The sequence below is a fragment of the Salarias fasciatus genome, chromosome 17 (assembly GCF_902148845.1).
Source record: "Salarias fasciatus chromosome 17, fSalaFa1.1, whole genome shotgun sequence".
In the NCBI taxonomy this organism is placed as follows: domain Eukaryota; kingdom Metazoa; phylum Chordata; class Actinopteri; order Blenniiformes; family Blenniidae; genus Salarias; species Salarias fasciatus.
In genome coordinates, this window is record NC_043761.1 from 7,305,915 (window position 1) to 7,330,007 (window position 24,093).

A 24,093-nucleotide genomic window follows, 5' to 3' on the forward strand; every position below is an offset into this window, starting at 1 on the left:
ATTTAGCTTCACTTAGTCACTTATTCAATTAATATCCGCATTCTAGCTTCTCTTACCTGGAACCGCCGACCCAGTTCATATTCTACGTTTAAAAAGCACAAGTTAAGATGTGTAAGTGGTTTTAGTGAGGTTGGTAAACAGCTCTTGCTTAAGTGTAAAACATTGGTTCTAATTATGTAGCAAATGGTAGCTAATGCTAATTCCCTGAATGAAGTGGCACGAGGTCCATGACAGGTGTCACGTGACTGTCATAATCAATATTCATGTATGGAAATAATTCCGTTTATTAAAGGTGCACTTTTGTTTTCTAATTTTTTCCCCCAGCATGTACTCATATTGCTATTTCGATATCTATAAATTATTTCCTTCCTTAGACTAATACAATTTACATGGAAGTGTTTTAATAATATGGATTTGATGACGTAATGGCTATATTACAATTTCTTATATTAAAAAGCAAAAACCAAGAGTTATTGCATAAAATTTCAATATAAGTTTAACCACATCTGCAGACTGTTTATTAAGACAGATGTCAAATCAAATCAAAAGCCTAACTAGTAGAGGAAGTGTTACTTCGAAGTATGGTTTTCAACTATAAATCAACACTTGGTGTGAGACAAAATATACAGCATGAAGGATATAATAATAATAATAATAATAATAATAATAATAATAATAATAATAATAATAATAACAATAACAATAACAATAATAATAATAATAATAATAATAATTTATATTGTCATAAGTACACAATTTTAATTATTTTGTATCCTATTCTTTTTACAGTGTTATTTTACTCCCATGGTTCCTTTTGTTTGCGATTATTTAATCAACAGTGAGGATAAAGTTCTGTCCGGTTCGGTGCAGTCGTGCATAATTTGTTTACGTCTGTCACGCAACCAATCCGGGGGCGCGACCAATGAAAAAAGACGCATCACGCAGGGATCAAAAGCATAAAGTGTACTGGAATACAACAAGATTACCGGAAGTTACATCCCAAAATTAATAATAACACTAAAAGCTGAATATGATTCTGACTTTTATTTTGGTAACACTAGCCGGAAGTGTCGTAGTTTTCTCGCGCTTCCCTGGTTCAGAAAATAGCAGGATGTAGCGGTTCATGTATCGGGCTGTCTCTCCACATCAATCCGGCCATCGGGAGGCTCCTATCGGGTTCTAATGTCGTCGTCGCGGTGATCGTGGTGCGGGGGATGGGTGTTGCAGCGGGGAACACTAACGTTTGAGAAAGATGTCCAACATCCTCGATGCGGCGTCCAAAGTGAGATGGGACCGCTCGGCCGCGGCGAAGCGAGCCGTGTTCCTTGCGGCTGCCGCGTACGGCGTCAAAACACTGTACCCCATCATCTGCAAGCAGCTCCGCAAAAACACAGAGCAGGGGAGCAACCGCCGGGGAGCCAGAGCCGAAAATGGCTCCGCGTTTCCGGAGAACCCTCGGATCCACGCCGGGGAGCATAAGAAGGCTTCCCCCGGGGTGAATGCGGAATTTTTCAGGCAGATCCTCGAACTTGGCAAGATCCTCTTCCCCAAGCTGGTTTCCAGGGAGCTCGGCTTGCTCTCCTTGCACTCGGTGGCGCTCATATCCAGGACGTTTCTCTCTATTTACGTGGCCAGCCTGGACGGGAAGATCGTGAAAACCATCGTGGAGAAGAAGCCCAAACGCTTCGTCTTCCAGCTGATCAAATGGCTCCTCATTGCCATCCCGGCCACGTTCGTCAACAGCGCCATCCGGTACCTGGAGTGCAAGCTGGCTCTGGCCTTCCGCACCCGGCTCGTGAACCATGCCTACCGGACCTACTTCACCGATCAGACCTACTACAGAGTCAGCAACATGGACGGGAGACTGGCCAACCCGGACCAGTCCCTCACCGAGGATGTCATGATGTTCTCCCAGTCGGTGGCGCATCTCTACTCCAACCTCACCAAGCCCATCCTGGATGTGATGCTGACCTCCTACACGCTGATCCAGACGGCCAGATCCCGGGGGGCTAACGCCACCGGGCCCACGCTGCTGGCCGGCCTGGTGGTCTTCGCCACGGCTAAGGTCCTGCGCGCGTGCTCGCCCAAATTTGGTAAGCTGGTAGCCGAGGAGGCTCACAGGAAGGGCTACCTGCGATATGTGCACTCCAGGATCATTGCTAATGCGGAGGAAATAGCTTTCTACAGAGGACACAAGGTATGCACGGTGCAAGCTGGCATGCACGGGAGAGGGGGTGATGCAGTGGAGAGGGAGTGCATGCAGGGGGAGAGAGTGCATGCATGAGAGAGGGAGTGCATGCATGGGGGGAGAGGGTGCATGAAAGAGAAGTTGCGTGACAAGAGTGCTGCATGAAAGCAACAAGATGCACAGTGTGATAAAAATAAAATTAGAACATGACAGACGTCAGTTACACATTACCAAAACATTACTCAGCGGTTATCTAAGATTTGTCTGAGTATAACAATGTTGGCAAACTTAATGATCACCCTTTCATTCTTCACTTATGAAAATACTAGAAACTGGACTGGTAAACCCTCTTATTGTAGATTATTTCAAGATTTTTTTTTTTACATTTAAAACATTTTGATAAATGATTATCACTTTCTTCGATATTTCATTTGACATATCTTAAAATAAAATTAAAATCTGAGTAAACTTGAAGATCTGGGTAAAATGTTCAGTTTTACATTTATATTTTTTCAACTGACATTTCATATATGAGTCTGACATTATAATTACTTATTTGCTACAAGTTGCCCAAGCACAGCATTTTTGACGAGGCTATATTCGCACTAGTTTATGTACACAGTGTTTAAGTAGAGTCAAAACTTCAGAGCAAAACTGTTTTTCTGGGTCTCATTTATGTAAAGATAATGATTATTGAGTAAAATGAAGACAGACTTGCTTTAATAAGAGAAGCAATCTTGATTATTTGCATCTGAAAAAAGCAGATTTGAATGAAAACATTGATGATTTACAATATTACACAGTAGATGGATGACAGCAACTGCTTAAAGTTAAGCAAATTTAACCTTTCCTCTTTTATTTATGTTTAATAAGTCTTCATTTTGACTCTGTAGTTTGTTTAGCTTGTTCACTGAGTTTTATTCCAGTAGATCACACATGTTAAAAGAATTTATCAGTGAGGACCATCGTGGCAACAGACCATATGGTCTTCATGTTATAATATCTTGATAATAAATTGAAATGTTCTCAAGAAGTTAATGCTGATTGCAGAAGCATCAAGCCTGAACAATGGCATAGAGGTATAGTTTAGGAGTACGGCGGGTCACCCAAGCTTCGAAAACTCCTTTAAAACAGCGTGCTGCTCTTTGCAGGTGGAGATGTGTCAGCTGCAGAAGTGCTACCGCGCTCTGGCGGACCAGATGAACCTGATCCTGTCCAAGCGTCTCTGGTACATCATGATCGAGCAGTTCCTCATGAAGTACGTGTGGAGCGGCAGCGGCCTCGTCATGGTGGCCGTGCCCATCATCACGGCCACCGGCTTCGCCGACAACGGTGAGCTTTCCTTCCCAGGCGTCTCATTCTGAAAAGCGACCGTGTGAATTCACAGACTAATGGCAGCCAGAGCCCATTTGCATGTGAAAACAGTTGCTGCTTCCCACACCTCCCTGATGACTTTATAAAAACAAGCTACAGTTGAGTCATTTTTTTTTTTTTTTGCCACAGTTGCAGGGTAACTATTTGACATTCAAAGAACGCGGGTTACTCGCCACAGAGCGCGCACGTAACACACACCTGTGTCGTGTCTCCCGCAGAAACGGCCGACGGACAGACGCAGGTGATGGTGAGCGAGAGGACCGAGGCGTTCACCACCGCCCGCAACCTCCTGGCGTCGGGAGCCGACGCCATCGAGAGGATCATGTCCTCCTACAAAGAGGTGCCAGCTTCTTTTTTTTTTTTTTTTTTTTTTTAAAAGCCCCAGCTCTTCTGCACATGGAGAACATGCAAACTACACACAGGCAGGCTCCCAATCTTGAACTAGCAAATATCAAGAGACACAGGAAATTCAGAGTCACCAATGAACCTGGAAGTGAAAATCCACAGAGCCAGTGCCGTTTCCACTTATTTAAATATAATTCAAAGTACTTCACAACTGACAGAACAAAGCAAAGCGACACAGTGGTAGGCTGTTATATACACCTCCTAAATCGTGAAGTACCTAAGACCATTTTCTTGTTATGACTTGTCCGTTTTATGCCGATAAAAGTGAAGAGTAAAGAAGGTTGTTTGTGCGCGGCAGCGAGCAAGACGGTTACACAAGGCCGCAGCGAGAGCCCGGTTTGTTCTTAAAGAGATAAAGCAGCCCCAGTTTCTGCACAGTTGGAGGATTTCCACCGGCGGCATTTGGACGCGCAAGTGGCCGAACGCGTGAATGTGGGTGTCGGACGAGCGCGCCCTCGGGATGACTGACACATGCACGTCGCGTCTCCACTTGTGGATCTACACATCCACTTGGAATTCCAGCTCAAAAAAAAAAAAAAAACAAATAAAGAAATCAGTGAATGAAAGGACTCATTCATTAAGGGCCAAATCCCCGATCTCTTGTTGCATTTTAATCCAAAACAAAAAAAAAAGAAAAAAAGGCGGACCCATTCATGCATTCTGTCTCTCGGGCTGCAGTTTGAGGTCCGTAAGAGGATTTGGCTGCTTCAACATTTGTGTTGAATCTGTACTGCAGGACGACAGCGGTTCCAGTTTTGATCACATGCCACACTGTGCAGTGCCATGTGTTCCAGCTCTGCGTAATTCCTGTTGCAGAATACAGTTTGCAGGCTGGGAGCATTATCTGCCGAGTTTGTAGGAGGAATTAGCAAGTCGAGAAGAGAGCAGGAGCTGAAACTGGGTGGACTGACTGCTGTGTCACTGCACTCCACCAGGAAGGCTTATTCCTAAAACATGAGCGCCTCGCACAGCAGATTGTCGTAAAGCGCCTCCTCGGAGGACGCGGCCTTCAGCAGCTGGCTTCCCGGTGGCTGCGATGCGGAGCGGCAAGCCCGTGCACGCAGCGGCCGAGCGCGTGTGATTGAACAGGCGGCAGGGATGGAGCGCATTCCTGCGGCAGAGTGCCCGGCGCACGCCCCCAGACACTCTGCCTCTCGAACCAGAGGGTGCACGTTGTTACGCGTGTGATCAGACGGACCCGTGATGTGACTCGGCTTGTAACGTGCCTGGATGTGTTTTTTTTTTAGTTCAGTGAAGACCTTCGACTGCTTCTAGCTTGTTGAATTAAAAAGAAAACATGTGTTCCTGAAGAGTGAATCTACTGCCCCACTGCCACTCGTTTATAGGTCAGCCTGCTGTGACGCCTCTGTGTGCGAGTGTGTGTGTGTACACACACAGAGCTCCTTCTCCCAGGGCTTAGCCATCTGTTGATCTCTCAGCCCAGCACTTCTGCATCTCTCTCCACTTTCCCCCCTCGCTGTCTCTCATTTGAACGCTGGATGAAGTGGAAAATGGTGCATTGACCCTGACGTGTCGTGTTTCCGGGAATACACTCGCCGAGGCGAAACCTCCCAGGATGCACCTGCTGCGTGCGGCACTCCTGCACACAGACACACACACACGGTGCAGGATTAAGTGTCACAGCGACACTTTAGTCCTCATATTGATGCTGCAAACCTCCTGAAGTACAGACCCAGTGGATTCTCAGAACCAGGTTTTGTTGTTTGACACGGTGAAGCTGTGTCAACAGGCCGCTCTGTGTCACTCGGCGGGGCGCTGCGCTGCGCCGAGGGCCGGAGCAACGACCTCCAGCGCTCTGTGAACATTTGGCTCTCTCTGGATTCTGCGCACGTATGTTTGTGCTGAGTCTGTGGTTACAGTCATTTGGGTCATGTTAATGTACTCTTTCATCAGAGATGAACCTTCTCACGGGCGTGCGTGTGTATTTGTGTCGATTGTGTGTGTGTGTGTGTGTGTGTGTGTGTGAAAGCCGCGTCCGCACCTCACTCACACGCACGGTTACTTTTATCAGCCGGCGGCCGTGACGGTGACCCACATCGCGGGCCGATGCACCCGCGTGACCTCTGACCCCCCCACCTGCGTGTTTGTCCCGGCAGGTCACAGAGCTGGCGGGCTACACGGCGAGGGTCCACAACATGTTTGTGGTGTTCGAGGACGTCCAGAAGGGCATCTACAAGCGCTCGTCGCTGTCGGCCACGGCGGCGACGGAGAAGAAGAGCAAACCCGAGATGCACATCGACGGACCGCTGGAGATCAAGGGTGAGGCCGCCCTCACTGCGGGAAAAAAATGATAAATAAAAAGAATAAAACACTTTTGATAGTGTGTGCAAAATAACAGCTGATGTTATTATGGTTTTCTAAATCAAACTTTGACAAGTCTATGCTAGTTTTAAGTGGACACAGCAGTTTAGAAGGTCAGTGACTTCGGCTGAGGTTTAAAAAAAAAAAAGCGAGGAGTGTGATGTTATTATCGAATGTAATTCAACAGAGAGCCAGTGTAAGTTGGTCTCAGCTGCAGACATTTACAGGACGCTGCAGGAGAAAACATGTGCTTTCTGTGATTGTTTTGCTCGGAGCGTCTTGGTCACACTGCGGTCTTTTCATCATCTCCTCCCGCACTCTGACTCCAGGCCGCAGTCTCACTCCCAACGCCGAATTGTGAACATTTACAGCTAAAGATCGCCAACTTACAGCACTAACAGTCGACAGTCTCAATACCAGAGATTGGAATCAATGCATGACACTTCCCCCGGAGGGCTTTTCATGTGAGAATACTGCTAAGCTGAGCGATAAATGAGGCGCTATAGAAGGGTTTTATATATATTTTTAATCCTATATGCTCTGCTTTGTAAGCAACCCTTCCATGTCTGTGCTCATGCTTCCGCAGAAGGAGAATAATCCTCACAGCTGATCTATTTTTACTGATCTGTCGCTGTTTTTCCTCTTCCGTCTTGCAGGTGAGGTGATCGATGTGGATAAGGGCATCGTGTGCGAGAACGTCCCGATCATCACGCCGAACGGAGACGTGGTGGTGTCCTGCCTCAACTTCAAGGTGACGCTGCTGTACTCCTCTGATCGCTCCAGCTTTGGGAGCATCAGAGTGATTTCCTCTTACTCTGTTTGGTGCATGTATGACAAGATAATTGATTGTGGCGGCGATCTGCTTCAGGGCGGTGAATAAACTTGTCTTCCAGGTGGAGGAGGGCATGCACCTGCTGATCACTGGACCCAACGGCTGCGGCAAGAGCTCCCTGTTCAGGATCCTCAGCGGCCTGTGGCCCGTGTACGGCGGGCGGCTGCACAAACCCTCTCCTCAACACATGTTCTACATCCCTCAGAGGTACACACACACACACAGACGCGCAGTAATCCAATATCAGCTTCAAAGAAGTGCTATAAAACACTGCAGGATTTGATCGTCGTATCCTCATAAGTAATCTAATCCACCGTAACCAGACCTGTGTGTGTACGTGTGTGTGTGTTTGTGTAGCTGACCGAGAAACAAAAGCCAGAGCCAGAGAAGATGTGGTATTCTTTCAATCATTTCAGTAACTCGAAAGGCTTTAATCATTTCTCTCGTCGGTATTGTGTTTGTTTGAGGCTTTTGTGGATGTTTTAATATCCTCGCCGGAATGAATACTTTCGATGCGAGACGTTCTCACGTGATGTGAAATTTAAAATGAATCTGGATTTCCTGAAGTCCTGTGTTTGATCAGGACGTTAGTTCTTGAACAAATAGATCTTCAAAGGCGGGGAGTAGGACCATCGCCCAGGAAGCGGAGCTGAGCTGGAGATAAGACACACCTTCAGATGTAATCGTATCCAGAGCTGCAAACGAGCGGAGCCTCGGTTGACATCTCTCCCGCAGAGCGGTGAATATTTTATGCCGAGGATGAGACGGCCACCTGGCAGCTGTAACACAATCCAACACGCTGTGGACAAAAGAGACAACTGGAGCAAAACGGGGGTCTTTTTATGTGTCGTTTGTTCTTTAAGTACCTTCAAGTCCCGCTACATCGGCCCACTTCACAGGGGTGTGTGTGTGTGTGTGTGTGTGTGTCTCCAGGCCGTACATGTCAATGGGTTCCCTCCGGGACCAGGTCATCTACCCGGACTCGGTGGAGGACATGAGCGCCAGAGGACTGAGCGACAAGGACCTGGAGGCCATCTTGGATATCGTCAACCTGAACCACATTGTCACCAGAGAAGGAGGTAGGAGGGCAGCGAGGACCGATTCATCCTCAACCCGCCTCAAAATGAGACGGTCCAGGCATTTCCAGCAGATGGCGTTAAATACTGGACCCGTGTCTTGATCGGGGCGAATTACTGGTGTTGCCCAAACCTGCGTCTGTGACTAATTGGCCGCCGCGCTCCTCCAGACAAACGGCGCCATTGTTTGCTGTCGGCTCCTGTTCCGACCTCGGCCCCGTAAGAGGGTTTAACGTATGAATGGCCACTCTGTCAACACGTTCAGGGAAAAGCTCCTGGCCGTTCACACATATTTCATCACACATTTGCAATAAGAAATCAGCAGAATTACATGTGGATTTATGAACCCATGCTTCGGTGTTAGATCGAAGCTGCTGAAGTTATCAAGCAAATTAACTCTTATTATTATATAATAACACTTTGTACAAGGAGTGAATTTGTTCTTAGTCACACGAAAGACTTACAGCAGCTGATGCTGAGTTCTGGATACTATTATTGACTGTAAACATTGATGCTGAATCTCTTTGCATTCACAATTTTCTCCTCTTTCGTTCAGTTCCTGATTTAAGCGCGTTTCTTGTGTTTTCCAGGCTGGGATGCTGAGCTGGACTGGAAAGACGTGCTGTCAGGCGGCGAAAAGCAGAGGATGGGAATGGCTCGCATGTTCTACCACAAGTAAGACGGAACAAGTCTCACTGTTGGCTGAATAACTGAACGCTTACAGAAAAAAAAGAAAAAAAAAAGTGAATACACGATCCTAAATGTCACAGTCAAGGCTGATTTTTGATCTCAGGCCCAAGTACGCCCTGCTGGATGAGTGCACCAGCGCCGTGAGCATCGACGTGGAGGGAAAGATTTTCCAGGCCGCCAAGGATACGGACATCTCCCTGCTCTCCATCACGCACCGGCCCTCCCTCTGGTAACACGGCGGTTTGAATGAGCGGCTCACGACTGCTCTCCCGCGCTCGCCGCGCTCAAACCCTTCCTCTCTCCGCCTCCAGGAAGTACCACACCCACCTGCTGCAGTTCGACGGCGAGGGCGGCTGGCGCTTCGAGCAGCTGGACACGGCGACGCGCCTCTCCCTCACCGAGGAGAAGCAGCGGCTGGAGGCGCAGCTGGCCGGCATCCCCGAGATGCAGCTCCGCCTCAACGAGCTCTGCAAGATCCTGGGAGACGACTCCGTCCTCAAAACGGCCCAGGAGTGAGGGGGGCGGGGGGGGTGAAGAAAAAACAGAGATATGGAAAATTCTGACAATTCCTTTCTTTCCTCTCTTTTAACGTTTGGTTTTAGAGCGCTCAGCTGTCAGGATCAGTCTGCTGCCTTCCCATGTGATCAACCCAAATTCGCTGAGACGTTTGATTTGTTTTACAGCACTTTACTCTGCCTTTAGAGGGCTTCTTCCCTTTCCTTTTAGCCGAATTCAGACGGAGACCTTTTTTAACCTTGAACCACTATCAGTATTCCAGGTCCTTTATGTGTTTACCTCCATCATTTAGTCAGAGATTTGAACTCAATTAGGTCAGAAGAGGCCATTTCCCCCCCCCCCCCCCCCCCCCCCCCCCCCCCCCGTGTCCAAATATGCCTTTGTTTGATTTGTTGTGTTTGGAGCCGCCGCACAGTCCCTTCGCCTTTATACCTCGCCGTGTCGCAGCGACACACGCAGGATCCGCTGCGTCTATTATTAGAGCAATTAGTGACGCCGGCCTGGCTCCAAAAACTATAGCTTTCTGGTTTGCTGAACAAATACAATGAGCTTGGAAAGAGGGTCCTCTCCGTAGGGGCGAGCTGACGTGTGTGTGGAGGCAGGATGGAGAGTGCACAGGGTGCGATTTGTAAGATGAAAGCAGAAGACGGGGTGCGTTTGATGTGTCTCATGACGTTTATGAAATTGTTAAATGCAATTGCGGGACGCAGACAGGCGCAGAGACTCGCCGTAGTGTTCAATCCGAAAGGACGAGCTGCTGAATCGCACCCGTCAATAAATACTGACAACACGAGACTTCAGAAACTGTCCTCTGCTCAGTGTCGATAGTTCTCATTTTTTTCCACGGTACGAGCCAGCTGATTCTCAATCTAAGCATACAAACAAAGTTTAATCGCAGGGCATTTACAGTTGGGCGACAAATGAAATGATCAGGAATAATAGTATTTTGCAGGCATGCTTTTGGTCTACATGTCTTTCTGACTTAATGATGAAGTGACAGAGTTAAATATTGAACTTTCCTCTGCAGGCATACAGGAGAACTGCCGGAAAAACACAGTTTGTATTCAGATGCAATCGGCCGATCATAAAGCAAACGAAAAACCTGAAAAGAGTTTAATGAGTTACAGACTTTCCACTCGCGTCGTCTCGAGCCTCAACATCTTTGTAGTCACGTGCGCGGTTCTCTCAGATGTTTCATACTGGCTTCGTTCTCTTTCATATCCTTTCGTTTGTCGCCCGTCTGTGTGCAGAAGTGAAAAAGCTCAGGCCTGTTTCATAAAGTTTAGCGCTCGTGGAGGTTCAATACGCTTTTCTGCAGCTGTAAATACACAGAAACGTTTCCAGCTGTTAGTTTTTCGGCAGATGCTGGCAGTGATCGTAATTTGTGATACTGTGAAACTTTGGTACAGTTTGTTTTGAAATGAAAAGCTTGTAAATGCTGAGGTTTTGGTTTTATTTTTTTTAATTTTTTTTTTTTAGGTTATCTCTGATCTAGGTAACAAACACCTTCCTAAAATAGGAAGGAGTTTGATGCCATCCTGCTCCGTCGCACCTGACTCAAATGAATGGGTGAGACGCTGGAACAATAGCTTTTTTTCCCATGGTTCAAACCTGTGTACATGATCACCATGTCATGTACTGAACTGTAATCAGATCAGATCTTTGAAAAGATTCCTTTCATTCATTCTGGCTCTGAAAGAGACATTATAAGAGCTGTTACAGTTTAACTTCCTCATGCTGGCTGACACTAATTCATCTTGGATTTACTGTTGCCTCAGTAAAGTGATCATTAATGTAAGAGAATTGTGACGAACAGGCCCGATCAATGTCGCCTTCATTCTCGAGCACAGTATAATAATACATGGAATGACTATAATACCACTATTTTGGACAATCAGATGCATAAACACTGCTGGATTTCTCAGTCCACATCAGCCTGTAATAATACAGGCTAATACAGTCCAGATCAATCATCTGATTTGTTATGAATCCAGTATAAAGGATGTATCTACATCTGCATGTGGAGGCGATGAAGCTGCAGTTCTGACTCTTAAAACCTTGAAAGTCATTGAAGGAACTCGTGTTTTACCCCAGAATGTGACTGAAGAAATAGAAAATATCAATTTCCACATATCAGTGGAGGTCCAGGGCTGTAGGCTACTTTGCAAGGCGAGCATGCCAACACTGACAGCACTGTTGGCCTTTCTAAAGTGCGTAGTCAGCCTTTTCTGGAGTTTCTCAACGAACCTTTTCTGTGCTGTCAGTCCAACTCTGTCGACAGGACGGCTCATGAGCCGCCGAATGACACAGGGTGGAAACAGTCAGATAGAAAACAGACATTTTATTTAGAAACGATAGAATTAAAAACTTAAATTTTTCTCATGTTTTCATGTGATTCTTCTAGGTTCCTGTAGGCTTCATATAAACTTGTATTTTTTAACTCAGAGGGACAATAGGTTTTTATCCCATTGCAGACTTTTTACCTGCATACAAGGGCTGAGAGTTGGTGATGGTCAAGGTGCAACAAGCAGAAAAAGGAAAGATTTTCAGGGGATCGATCGGTTACGATTTATACATAAAATCTCCCTCATAGAAAGTTCTCTGCATGTGACAGAGGACTCAGCAACAGTCGGAAAAATCTACGCTAAAACGAGCTTTACTTCAAACCCATAGGAGTAACAACAAAATCATATATATTAATTAGTGCAGACGGAGTTATTCTTTGACCACAATGTGGTTCAAACTCTAACACACTTTCAAAACTCCTGAAGTAACCAAACAAATCCAGTGTGGCACAAACAGCTGCTGCCCCCTAGTGACCAAAAATATAAACTGCATTTTGAATTCTCTTCATTTTCTCTAATAGTGGAACTCAATTTCTTCATTTGTTAACTTTAAAATCGTTAAAGTTAACTGTATTTCTTTTGAGGTGTTGTGAATCAGCTACACTATAATGTTTAAAAGTGAATCCATCCCAGATAATGAAGCTTTGATACTGAGCTGGACATAAGAGAAATGATGGATTCGTTCTGGATGATCAGTAGTTTTAATTTGAAGGATGGCTGAAGGAGTGAGTTTATCAGCCTGCAGCTCAGAGAGGTTGTTGATTCTGCAGAATCAAGGTCAGAGAAGGAAACTTCCTCTTTCTCAACACTCGTATAGATAAATAAAAATTACATGAATCAATCCATTCAACTCGATAACAATTGGAACGACATTCCTAATTCGTTCCCAAGCAGCAAAAACCTGTGAATACATGCGATCAGGTCAAATATATTGTGTTTATTTTCATAATGTGTTGTTTTATGATTGTGTTGAAAGGGCATGTTGCATTATTTTGCCAGAGACATGAAGACTTGACAATTGACATGTGCTGGGAGGACAGTGGGGAAAAAAATAAATCTTAAGTTTTCATTTATTTGAATTGTATCAGGTGTTCAAACCAATATATACATACATGAAAGTTTTGCAAATGACTGAATGGGTAATCTACTAAATATAAGGATGAAATGTTCCCTTAATTAGATTGCTGTGTACCCAGCATGCACTGCTCCTCCAGGCGTTACTACAGTCTGGAGTTACCACTGAATTATCGATAAGAGACTTGGCTCTGTTTGCAGACTCCCGAACATGTAATTGTTTCATCTTTTAACGTCATGTAACAGTAGCTCAGACCTCGTTTAATAACATCTCCTAGTGTCAATGTAGGAATATTTTTTCTTTTTCTTTTTTTTTAAAGATTACCATCAATTTAGTTACAGTAAGAAAAAAAGTAATCTGTTGAGAAAACACATTCTGATGTCACTTTGTGCTGAGAGATGAAGATGTATTTTTCTTGTACATAAAATAAAAACAGAACAACCTCAGAGAAATGAGTCGTGCTGGGTTTTTTTTTTTTTTTCTCTTGTGAACCGACATTCAAGAGCTTCAAGAATGAAAAGCAATTCAAACATTTTTGGAGAAATATCACAACCCAGAGAGTCAGCTACGGATATTTCAATAGTTTCAGTTTGGAGTCAAACATCCTTTTATTCTTTTCCCTTATGACAAATATATTGAGAATTATTCAACAATTTCGAAAAATTCACAGTTTCCAATTAGGAAAATTCTGTATTACATTGTTCCTGCTGTGTGAGTAATGATCATGCTGAATCATTAAGCTGCTTAAGAAAGATATTCCTCTTGTAAGGGACAATAGAACAAATACAGATGAAAAGATGTGGAAGCAGCAGGTATATTCAATGTTTAATTCATTGAATGAAGGCTGTGTTTGTTTTGATTGCTTGTGTGTTTCTTTTAGGACACTGAAGTAGATACTTTGAAAGGAATGTTTACATTTTAACACTGTAGTAACATACACTGACCACCAGGTGTCAGCATGACAAAGCAGAAAACAGTCATCTGGGTTCATAAGGCTCTTTCATTCATTTATATTAATTATATCAAACATCACGGACATTTCTTCACATTATAATTTAATATTCTTTACAACAACATTTAATTGCACTGATATGTGGGTGTATTTTTAGTGAACAGTTATCTTCCACTTTTACTTTTGTCTACTCTTTCTCTCCTTTTGTAACTTTTCTTATTACTTTCCTGTCCCCTTTCTTCTGACAGAGCAAATTAAAAATGTGAACCAAATTGTTGGCATAATATCAACTGGAGAATATGGGGAATAAGTGGTTGTTCAAAAACGTTATTGCTTTCTTATTGTGTACTCGTTTTAAAGAGTCCGTTGCTGTGTTTTGAAGTCCAAAACAGAAGTGACAGAAGATTCCGAACATTTTTTTTTGACATTCCTTCCTGTTCTTTCTCCTCTTCTTTTCCCTTTTTCTTGTCATCATCTCCATTTTCCTTCTTATTGTCTTCTCCTTCTTTGAGTTACAGTTTTTTTCTCCGTCCTTTTTTTTTATTTATCACGATGCCAAAATGAAGGAAGACATATACTGCTAGAAGGTAGAATAGTATATATTATGTACAATAAACGTGTCTTATAATGTCTAAATGTTCAATCTTTCTATTATAAAGAGCGTGTTTTAAAGGCGCGTGAGGAGCGGCTCGGCTCTGTGGGAGGAGCCCGGTGACGTCACCCCGTGCCGGGGACTCGCGCACCGAGCGGCTCGTCGTCACTCGCTCGCTCGCGATCAGTCCGCTCCTCCCGGCCCCGGAGGCTGAGTCCAGCATGGCTCTTCCTCTGGAGAGGTGACCACGGCCGGACCCTCACGCACCTTCACACCGCCATGACGGGGAAACACGCTCATTTACCGAATCTAGCAATGCGCTTGTCTGTCGCGCGCAAGCGCAGGACGTGAAAGAACGGCGGAGCTCAAGACAGAAGCGCCTTACCGGGGGAGGAATAGACAAGAGAGTCGGCCGAGAGCTTTCTCCTCCTAAGAGGATCAAGAAGAAAGGGAATTCACGCTATTTTTAAGCGGACTGTCTGGGGCGGGCACCATGACCAGTGGAGCGGATGAGAGCTCGGTGCGCGTGGCCCTGAGGTAAGGATGCCGCCCCTCTGCAGAGATGCTCCGGTGGTACACCTGCTCCGGGATGTGCACATGTCCCCCCCCCTTCGCCGCCGCCTCACCATTGTAAACACGGACTGGTATTGTTGTCTGTTCACGTCCGTGCACATCAATAACCCCGGTTATTAGCTGCAGTAATGCGTGTTTTGACAGATATAGACCAGTAGGCCTTCATTGCATGAGCTTCTTATCTGCACTGCTTTGTCAGGGAAGTATGAATGAAGATCAGGATTAGGCCTTGGAAAAGCCTGTTCCCTCCTGAGCTCAGATCCATGTGCAGAGTCATCATTTAATGATATTAAATAGCTTCATGCGTGTTATCACCTGCACAAGATCCTTCATAAACTGTCTGTTTGTCTTTTCTTTTTTATTTGAGTGTGTGGCGCTTTAGGCGGTGTGTATTTGCTGTATCACTCTTATCTGACCCTTGTCCCACAGGCCACTCAGACCGTCACTTACACAGCAGATATACACCGTCTGCTTGCTGCTATGTGTGTGTGTGTGTGTGTGTGTGTGTGTGTGTGTGTGTGTGTGTGTGTGTGTGTGTGTGTGTGTGTGTGTGAGACTGAACAGAAGCCAAAACAATATAAAACAAATCAATATCACCATCAATAGAGTCCCATGATATGGCAGCAGCTGTGATCAAGCTTGTGTGTGCGTGTGTGTGTGTGTGTGTGTGTGTGTGTGTGTGTGTGTGTGTGTGTGTGTGTGTGTGTGTGTGTGTGTGTCTTTCCACTGAAAAGACAACCTGAACTGTCATGTGAACCGGGTGGAAGTGAGGGGACAAAAGCTGCTCCCTCTCATGTTTCTCCACTCCAGGCCTTGCTTGTTATTTTGCATTCAGACTTTGACCCAGAACTCTGTTTACTGAGTCAACTCAGCTTACAGGCCCACGTCTCCCCCTCCTACATCATAAATAATCCGTCAGAAGACCCTGTCCCGTCATTCGTCAGTCTTCAGTCCCATTTTAAAGAACTCTTTGATATTTTTAGGCTCACAGTAGCGTGGCTACATGGCGTCTGGCTGAAAGTCTTGATGTTTATGAAGTTTCTCAGCTTCACTGTGACTGCACAATGCTCTTAATCAGCTTATTACCCGGCCTCTGAAGTCAGCTCTTTGAATCAGAGCTTAATTACATGAAAGAAAGTGAACACATGCACTCGCCACTTTGCAACAGTGTATTGTTTTTCCTTTCCCCTGAACAGTTCAGGTGAAAACTACAATAGATACTTTTCAGGAGCACTGTAGACAGTTTTGATTAGTACAACCACAACCAGTTCCATTTAAGATAAGACGTTTGTTTCTCACATGTCTTTTAAAAAGCTCAGGTTCATGAATTATTGAGAGGTTTGTGATTGGGTTTCCATTTGTGATCAGACACAAATAGCTTTCTCATAAATTCATAACTCCACTAGTCTGTGATGTCTCCTTCCTCTTTCATATACTTTTGTGTTTCATTCAAAATCTCGAGCACGAAAATGGGAACGATTGCGTGCTGATCGACCCCTCGTCACGCTGACCTTACCTGCAAAGTCACACGGATCATTAATTTAGTATTAACCAGACACAGTCCTATGTCTCATAGAAATCCAGTCATGGAAACCTACTGCATTTTACTGAACCAGAAAACTGCTTTTTGAAAAGTGCAAAAAAAAGAACCAAAAACTTAACTTTTGAAGAATCCTCAGATCTACTTTGTGATCAACTCATTGTTTATGGTCATCTTAAGTTCTTAAGTTTTATTCACCTTCGTTTTGATAGTTTCCAGCCAGCCTTAGTAAATATTTGTGTTTTAACACTTGTCACTATATACCACAGTTATAATTTCTTAAACTTTTAAGAATCTTTTAGCATGGTCACCAAAAGGAGGCTTTAAATTAGCCCCAGACACATGTTACCTACCTTTATTGCCTTTGTTTACTCTTCATTTTACTCAAAGTCACTTCTCCTACATTTATTTCATTATGTTGTAAATTACACTTATGTCATTATGAGATAATATTTATTGAAATGAGTTCGTAAACAAGTTGCTCAAGTAGATTTAATGGAATTACTGTTTGATTTCATAAAAGGTTCATGGAGATTAGACCTGCATAATTTCCGGGAAAATGTATCATTATGTCAGCGTGTACTATACACATATTGTAAAAGAGTAACTGAACTGTGATACATTGTGCTTCATTGCACTGTGCATTCATGCAATATGACAGGATTTTAAATATGGAAGAAAATATGCAATGAGTCACAACGAAGATGGAGATAATCCTGATGAAGAATACAGCACTGTGACTATTATCTGTATTTTTATTCAGGACAACAAACAATATTGATTCAACAATAACAATGTCTTTCAGCAGACATCAATTTCCTTCCAGTTTAATGAGTTCTCAGTGGCATTACCCTCACATGTCAGAACCTCACGCTCCACTGTTTAAACACAGTCAGACAGACGAGTCTTGTATTTTTTTCAAAGCTGTCAAAGCTTTTTGCTGATGAAGATGAAACTCGAGGAAGCCGACGCCTCATTTACCCCGACGGTCGCCGGGAGCAACACCTTTTCATCTGCGGCCGTCGGGCTCATCGTCACATCTGTCTGAACGTCAAACCAGGAGACGTGTTTTCAGCTCTATTAATCACTCTAATTATTTTGAGGAGAGTCTGTGTGAGACTTTCCCTAATAGTTTAGTTAGCTGCCTGTGTGTGTGCGTTGCGTGCGTGCGTGCGTGCGTGCATGCGAGTGTGTCTTCACTAATCAGCTACCAAGTTTCCAGCCACTACCTGCCTGAGCTTGTGAGGCTAATGCTGTCTGTTGGCGAGGTCCTAATCCCCCCACCCCAACAGGGCCGCGGCGATGAAACGTTCCTTTATCATCTCCTTTATTTGGCAGCGGCCTGGAGCCTGAACAGAGGAAAGGCACTACAAGGAGGTCCTGTGTCTCTTTTTTGATTTATTACTGGAAAGGTGACGCAACCTGAAGCTGTGTTCGCTCCTCGCCGGCGAGCTTCCCTCCTGGATGCGTTTGCCCTGCTGTCATTAGTGGTTTTTAGGGATGTTTTTCACACCTAAGTGCCGCCCGCCCGTACATTGTCGGATATGTTTACTGGGTTATCCCCCTGAGCGGCTGTGTGTGCTCCACATCCCTCCTCTTACGTAACTCCTCCATCTGCGTCTGCTGACACCAGTGACGCTCTTTTCTGCGAGAAGTTAACGATTTATCCCAGAAGTAAATCGTGTTGCTCATGTAGCCCGGAGGAGCCAGCCCGCTGATGCATTGGTTTGTAAATATACATGAAGCAGAGCTTTAAATAATTCAGAGGCGACATCCACACTGACCAGGACTTGAGTTTCGTACTTACTTTTGAATTCCCAGAGGGCTTTTTCTCTTTAATTGGACAACTCAGACTAAGTGCTTTGAAATGATGCACTTAATAAACTATGGAAAGCATAACTCTACCTGTACTGGTTACATGCCTTCAATATGATATACATGGTCAGTGTTTATAGTTTGCAACTGTTGTAATTCTTGTAGTTTGGATTCATGATTACTTGTGTCTGAGCTGAAATGTGCCAGTAATAGTTGCAAAAGTAATTAGAATACCTGAAACTCATTAACACATCCAGATGATCTAAACCACAGAGGCTCTACTGCGAGGTCATCTGAGCACAAGCCCCTCCCCCTCTGACCTTTTCCCATGATGCCTGCTGGGTTTAGTGAGGACTCATATGTCTGTGTGTGTTTGTGTGTGTGTGTGCATGCATAATCCGGTGTCCATCCAAGCACATTAAATGATGAATATTTATGAATCCAGCCAAGTGAACTGAGACACAAAGCAGAGCGTGCTGCAAGCCATCTGCCTGCTGCCGTCATGTGATCTCACGTTTACCCAAATACTCAATCACCTCTGTCTAACTCGCTGCAGCTCAGGTTCGTCCACTGTGAAATTCTCTGATAAAGATGTGGCTTCTGACTTAACTTAGCTGCATTTTTGAGCCTCTCGTTTCGGGAAGTTGCTTTAAAAAAAGAAAAAAAGAAAAAAGTGACAGCGCATGAGTCGTCCCTGCTTCCATCCTGAATTTCCATTTCATTTCCCGTGTGTGTTGCCACTCTGCCAAGCTGTCCTTGTCAACAAGGAATGTTTCCATGAGGCTGGTAACAGCACCGGTGTGTGATATCCTCGTGTGCCCTGTCCCGACTGCCGCTCAGCGTGATGACGACCATCCGTCCCGGCTCGGGAACCTTTGACCCCAGAGGCAGTCGGAACTTTGATCAGCGACCCGTTGGGGCAGTGTGTGTGGGACCCTCACAATGCTGACCGTGACGTCTGTTCAAGGCTTTGGGTTTGTGCGACGGCCTGTGATTGGATGGCTGTCAGTCACCGTTCTCAGGGTTTGGGACCAAAAGGTTGTGTCAGCAGAGGCCCCTCTGTGTTTTTTTTTTCTCTCTTTTCCCACTCAGACTCTTTTTGACCTCCCTCCATTGTCCAGCGACGCTCCCAGATTCCCTCTTGTTTCCACAGCGGACTCGGAGAAAAGACAGATTCAAGGCCTCTGCCGTACAGTACTCCTCTATCAGCTCCTGCTGAGGGTCTGAACTGTTCACACTCACTGCTCAATGACAAGGAAGTGGCTTTCACTTCCACTGAATGGAAACACAAGACCCCCATTATCAGGAAACTATGAGCATTTGTTTGCGTTAACTGGGAGTGAAAACTCTGAACACACAATCCTTTCCACTCTGAGTTGTGCTCATCTGAGTACCATTGTCTTTTTAAATCGGGATTGGACGACCAACAACGCAGGTGACTCTTTCCATTATCTTCTTTACTGCCTTGTCCAACTTCAGGCTCACTGAAATTAATCCAGTTTGCTGACTTAGAAATCTTTTTTTATGAGATGTCTTTAAAATAATGACCGGACGGAGAGGTTTATTGCTTTAAAATGCAGCCTGCATGCTCCTGCGCAGATTGATCCCTGTCTCGAGTTCCCCCCCCCCCCCCCCCCGCCACTCTCTTCTCAGCTCTCCGCTGACGTCTCTGAAGACAGCGGTCCGATGAATGGACTCTTCATGCCAAGATCAGCTGCTGCGCAGTAGATGCTGTTTCTAAAAACAGTCGCACTCCATCTGACGCCCATTTTTACTGACTTTGTCTCTTTATGTTCGCGTCGTTCCTCCTCTGGCTGAAGGCGGCCATTAGACCGCAGGAACATTTTAGACAAGCCGGTCTGCACGCGTGCATGAAACACAATAAACAAATGCATTTTCTGTCTGAAAAGAGGAATGCATTTGTACGTTTGCGTGTGTCAGCATGCAGTGCCTGCAAGTACAAGTACTCACTTATGCCTTGCTGTGTTTTCAGTTTGAAATACAGTAGAAAAAAAAAAAATCACCACCGACTTCCTCGCTGTGCATTAACCATTGTTTCCAGCATTACTTCAATTACCGTCAATCGGGATTTCACAGCATGACAAAAAGCGGCGACTGTCCCTCCCTTAATGCACACCAGAGGACAACAGTCAGCTCCCATCTCCGTCACAACTCTTTCGGACATTCTTCAGGCACTTAGCCTCACATGTGATTGTGGCTTTTTGTTTGACATGCTCTGTGTAAAATGTGACTGCAGACGGAGACAGTTCAGCTGTTCGTGCCTCCACGTTTAGAAGAAACGGTTTGTCAGCACGGATTCACCGGCTTGATTTTTTACGAGACCATAATTCAACTTGCCTCATAGTCTTTAATTAACCTCACTAAAACGAGTCAAAGCTAAAAAAGATGCATAACGATATACAGAGCTACATAAACACCGCTGTATATTTTTATCCAATCACATCTGTTGGAAAGCTGCAAAACACAATAACCACAATAACACTTTTTTTTTAGATCTTTCTAAATAGTATGTATTTCTTTATTAAAACTTAAAGTGGCCTGCTGTCACCGTTTGTATTCCACTGTTTTAACAAATATGTGACCAGAAATATGATTTTACAGAGAATGCTTATGTATATTTAGCACTTAATATCTTGGATTCGGTTGCTGTAAATTGGGTGGATTGTTAATTAATAATAATTCCAACTGATTTGAAGGAATTTGACCTTAGATCAAACATTTTCCATTAGACTTAAAGGCAATGAAGATAAATTTAAAAGCAACAAAAAAAAAACAAAAGAAGATGACGAAGCTGGTTAAACTGCAGCGTCACTGAACATGATGTGACGATGAGTCTGCTGTGAACTCTAGAGAGCAAGGTCTTGTTGTCTGCAGCCTCGGGGGCGGGGGGCTCAGGATGTTTCCTTTTCTGTTCCTGCTGAGTCACCAGTTGCACTCGGGATTAAATTAGATTAATTAGGTTGAGATCTGATGTTGGTTCGTGATGCTATTGTCAGGGATGACGGTGGACTCCTTTGGGAGTCAGTTGATTGGTTTGACCGTCAGTGATTTCAGCATGGCGTGTTTGAGATCAGCAGCATGGTGGCGACACAGTGACTCATCTTGGGGTTTATTTTTTATTTTATTATTTAACCTGATGGTTCTCTATGCATTTTGTTGTGATTATATTAGAGATGAAGTAAAATGACAAAAATACATATATAAAAAACTTACCAGATTTTAGACATAAGAGGAATCATTCTGCATCCCTTGTGTTAACACGTAGATATATTATGATGTGAAAAACATCTGCAAGTCCTGCAATTTACACACACTTTTAAGGGAAAAGGAGTTTCCTCGAGGTCTTTTGTCAGCCTTCAAAAAAATGAACTTTAAGATCTAAAAACAGGATGAAGGCGTGTCATGTCTAGGTTTTCTTTGTGTGTGTGTGAATGAGAAGGTTTCACTTTATCTCAGGCGGTCACTGTAATCGCAGTAATGAGAAGGAGAACAGGAACTGAACAGGACGGGTCACATGGGGGGGGAGTCTCACAAAGCCCCTCTGTGTGCACGCTTCACTCTCCAACCTAATGTGTGTGTGTTTGAATAGGTATATGTGCCTGTGCGCTGCACTGTATTCGTGTGTGTGTGTGTGTGTGTGTGTGTGTCTTTCATCTCTTAAAGGGTTCAGTCAACTCGATCTCATCACTCTGATCTCTGCCGCTGCCATTCAGACTCTCCTCTAGTTGTACTTTATGTGAAGCTGCTTGGTTTATTTCCATTTTTATTTAAGCGTCTTAAAATGTGTTCGCATTTTGTCACTTCTTTTTTTTTTTTTTTGGAATTTAGTTTGGAAAAAAATAAGTTTGCTCATCCACCTTCACAACACCAAAGTAACTAAAAATAGAAGCACCACTAAAACTACAAATTTTTATGTGTTAATAGCTGGCTATACTTAGTCGTTTCAAAATATCATTTTCATCATGGAAAATCTTCACAACACTTCAGTGTTGCTTCAAAGCATTAGCAAGAAGATTGCAGAAAGCTGTGTTTTGTCCAAACGTGAATGCATGTAGATGAACATCACAATCAGGAACCTTCCACCTGGTAATTTATAATGCACTAATCTTTTTTACACTTGATACATCTATTAGATGAAATGTGCTCATTAGCCACTAAAAGTGCTTTAAAGTCAAATTATTTCCAAGTTAAAAGACTCATTCCTGTAATAAACTGTAGTAACAAGCATAAAAAACATTACGGTAAGCACAGAAACATTACAGTTCTTCACTGTATCTTTAAGTGTAAGAGTGTGAGAAACACTGTAAAATTTCACTCTATAAATCTTGTGTGTTTTCTTCTCTTCCGTGAACTCAGCAGATTAATGTGTTACAGTCATTATGCAACGTCTCTGAATTGGAGGGGGCCCTGATCTCTCTGGTAATGAAAGACATCCGTATCCCTCTCAGTAAAACAAGACACAGTACACTGAAACTGTGTTACAGCAGTGTGTGTGTGTGTGTGTGTGAGCGTGTGCGCGCGCTCACATGTGCACCTGAAAGCAGGCGGCGGAGTTAAATTTCCTGGAGCCTGCTCATGTCACCCTCGAAGGCGGATTAGCTCTGGGAGTCTGCGGAGTTGAATCGCCGCCCTCATTCTGCCAGAAGAAACCGGTGTTTTGGGTTGAACCACAGAGCGACGCCTGCCAGCTGATAATCACAGTCAGCCCGGCTAATAACACGCCGGCAGGACGCGCCGCGCACCTCTCACCTGTTTACTTTTACCGGCCGCGTTTGATGCCAGAACTCGTGCGAGTTGTGAATACACACACACACACACACATGCCCCAGAAACACTGGAAATAGAGGCGTATTGTTTGTATAATGAACACACTTGAGCTTTCGACCTGCCGATGCACAGAAAGTATTAAGAATTGCAGTTGTTTAGCAACTTATGTTTGAATTGCAATAAAATGAGACGGTCCCCTTGCTGTAACCACTGCAAGCTTCTCTTTCTTTCTTTGTTTCTTTCTTCTTTATCTTTCCATCCCATTCACTCAGACGTTTCTTTTCCTCTCCAGCCCACTCTCGGCCTCTCGTAAATGGAGGACCCCGGGGATGTCGGGAAGCTCAAGAAAACAAATGTTGCGTCACAGCTTTTTACAGAGAAACACAATCAGAGAGTCCGCGCTTATCTTCTAAGACTGCAGTTTAATAGAATTTGACATTTTTTTCTGGGGTTTTCTTGCTTTTTGCCCTCAAAGTGAAGATAACCCAGTGACTTAATGCCCTCGCTGTAAGCTGTGAAGAGTGACTCCATTGTTACGCCGGATTACGGCTCTCCGGCGAGGCTTTTGGGAAGGTGGCCAACTGGATTAATGCAGATCAACCTTTGTACCTGCTTTAACCATCCTACCATTAAACCGCAGCCAACTCCGATGATCTAAACCCTCTGACGACTGCCGTTACATCAACTTTATCTGCAGGCGCTATTATACACAAATTATCGGGCACTTTTGAAATTCACTCCCGCAGGCAGTGTTACAGTCGCCAATTTACCTCTAATGGAAGAAACCAGAGTTACCAGATCAAAAAAAAAAAAACATGCACTCACTTGGAGACTATGCAAACTCCACCCAGAGAAGAACCCAAGTCTGGACTCGAACCGGCGATAATCGTGCTGGGAAGCGCACGTTTTCACCATCACAGTACTGTGAAGCTGTGTGACTGATGATGTGCTTCAAAAAAAAATCTGGTCTTAGATCGCAGTATTGTGAATATGTAGTGAAATGTGACTTA

At 44.4% G+C, this 24,093-nt stretch overlaps 2 protein-coding genes across 3 annotated transcripts in view; both read left to right on the plus strand.

Annotated features, from left to right (window-relative positions):
- Positions 1-1,124: 1,124 nt before the first annotated feature.
- Positions 1,125-13,275, plus strand: abcd2 (ATP-binding cassette, sub-family D (ALD), member 2). Its single transcript, XM_030113406.1, has 10 exons — positions 1,125-2,197; positions 3,340-3,520; positions 3,781-3,902; positions 6,085-6,247; positions 6,946-7,040; positions 7,183-7,328; positions 8,055-8,200; positions 8,788-8,872; positions 8,991-9,116; positions 9,199-13,275. The coding sequence occupies exons 1-10, from the start codon at positions 1,253-1,255 to the stop codon at positions 9,401-9,403; spliced, it is 2,214 nt and encodes a 737-aa protein (XP_029969266.1). The 5' UTR covers positions 1,125-1,252; the 3' UTR covers positions 9,404-13,275.
- Positions 13,276-14,602: 1,327 nt separating this feature from the next.
- The window catches only part of LOC115403905 (kinesin-like protein KIF21A), a 29,416-nt gene continuing 19,925 nt past the window's right edge, over positions 14,603-24,093 (plus strand). For both annotated transcript variants that reach the window (XM_030112934.1, XM_030112935.1), the window contains exon 1: positions 14,603-14,904. In XM_030112934.1, coding sequence (XP_029968794.1) covers positions 14,861-14,904 — 44 coding nt within the window. In that variant the 5' untranslated portion in view covers positions 14,603-14,860. The remainder of the gene's footprint in view (positions 14,905-24,093) is intronic.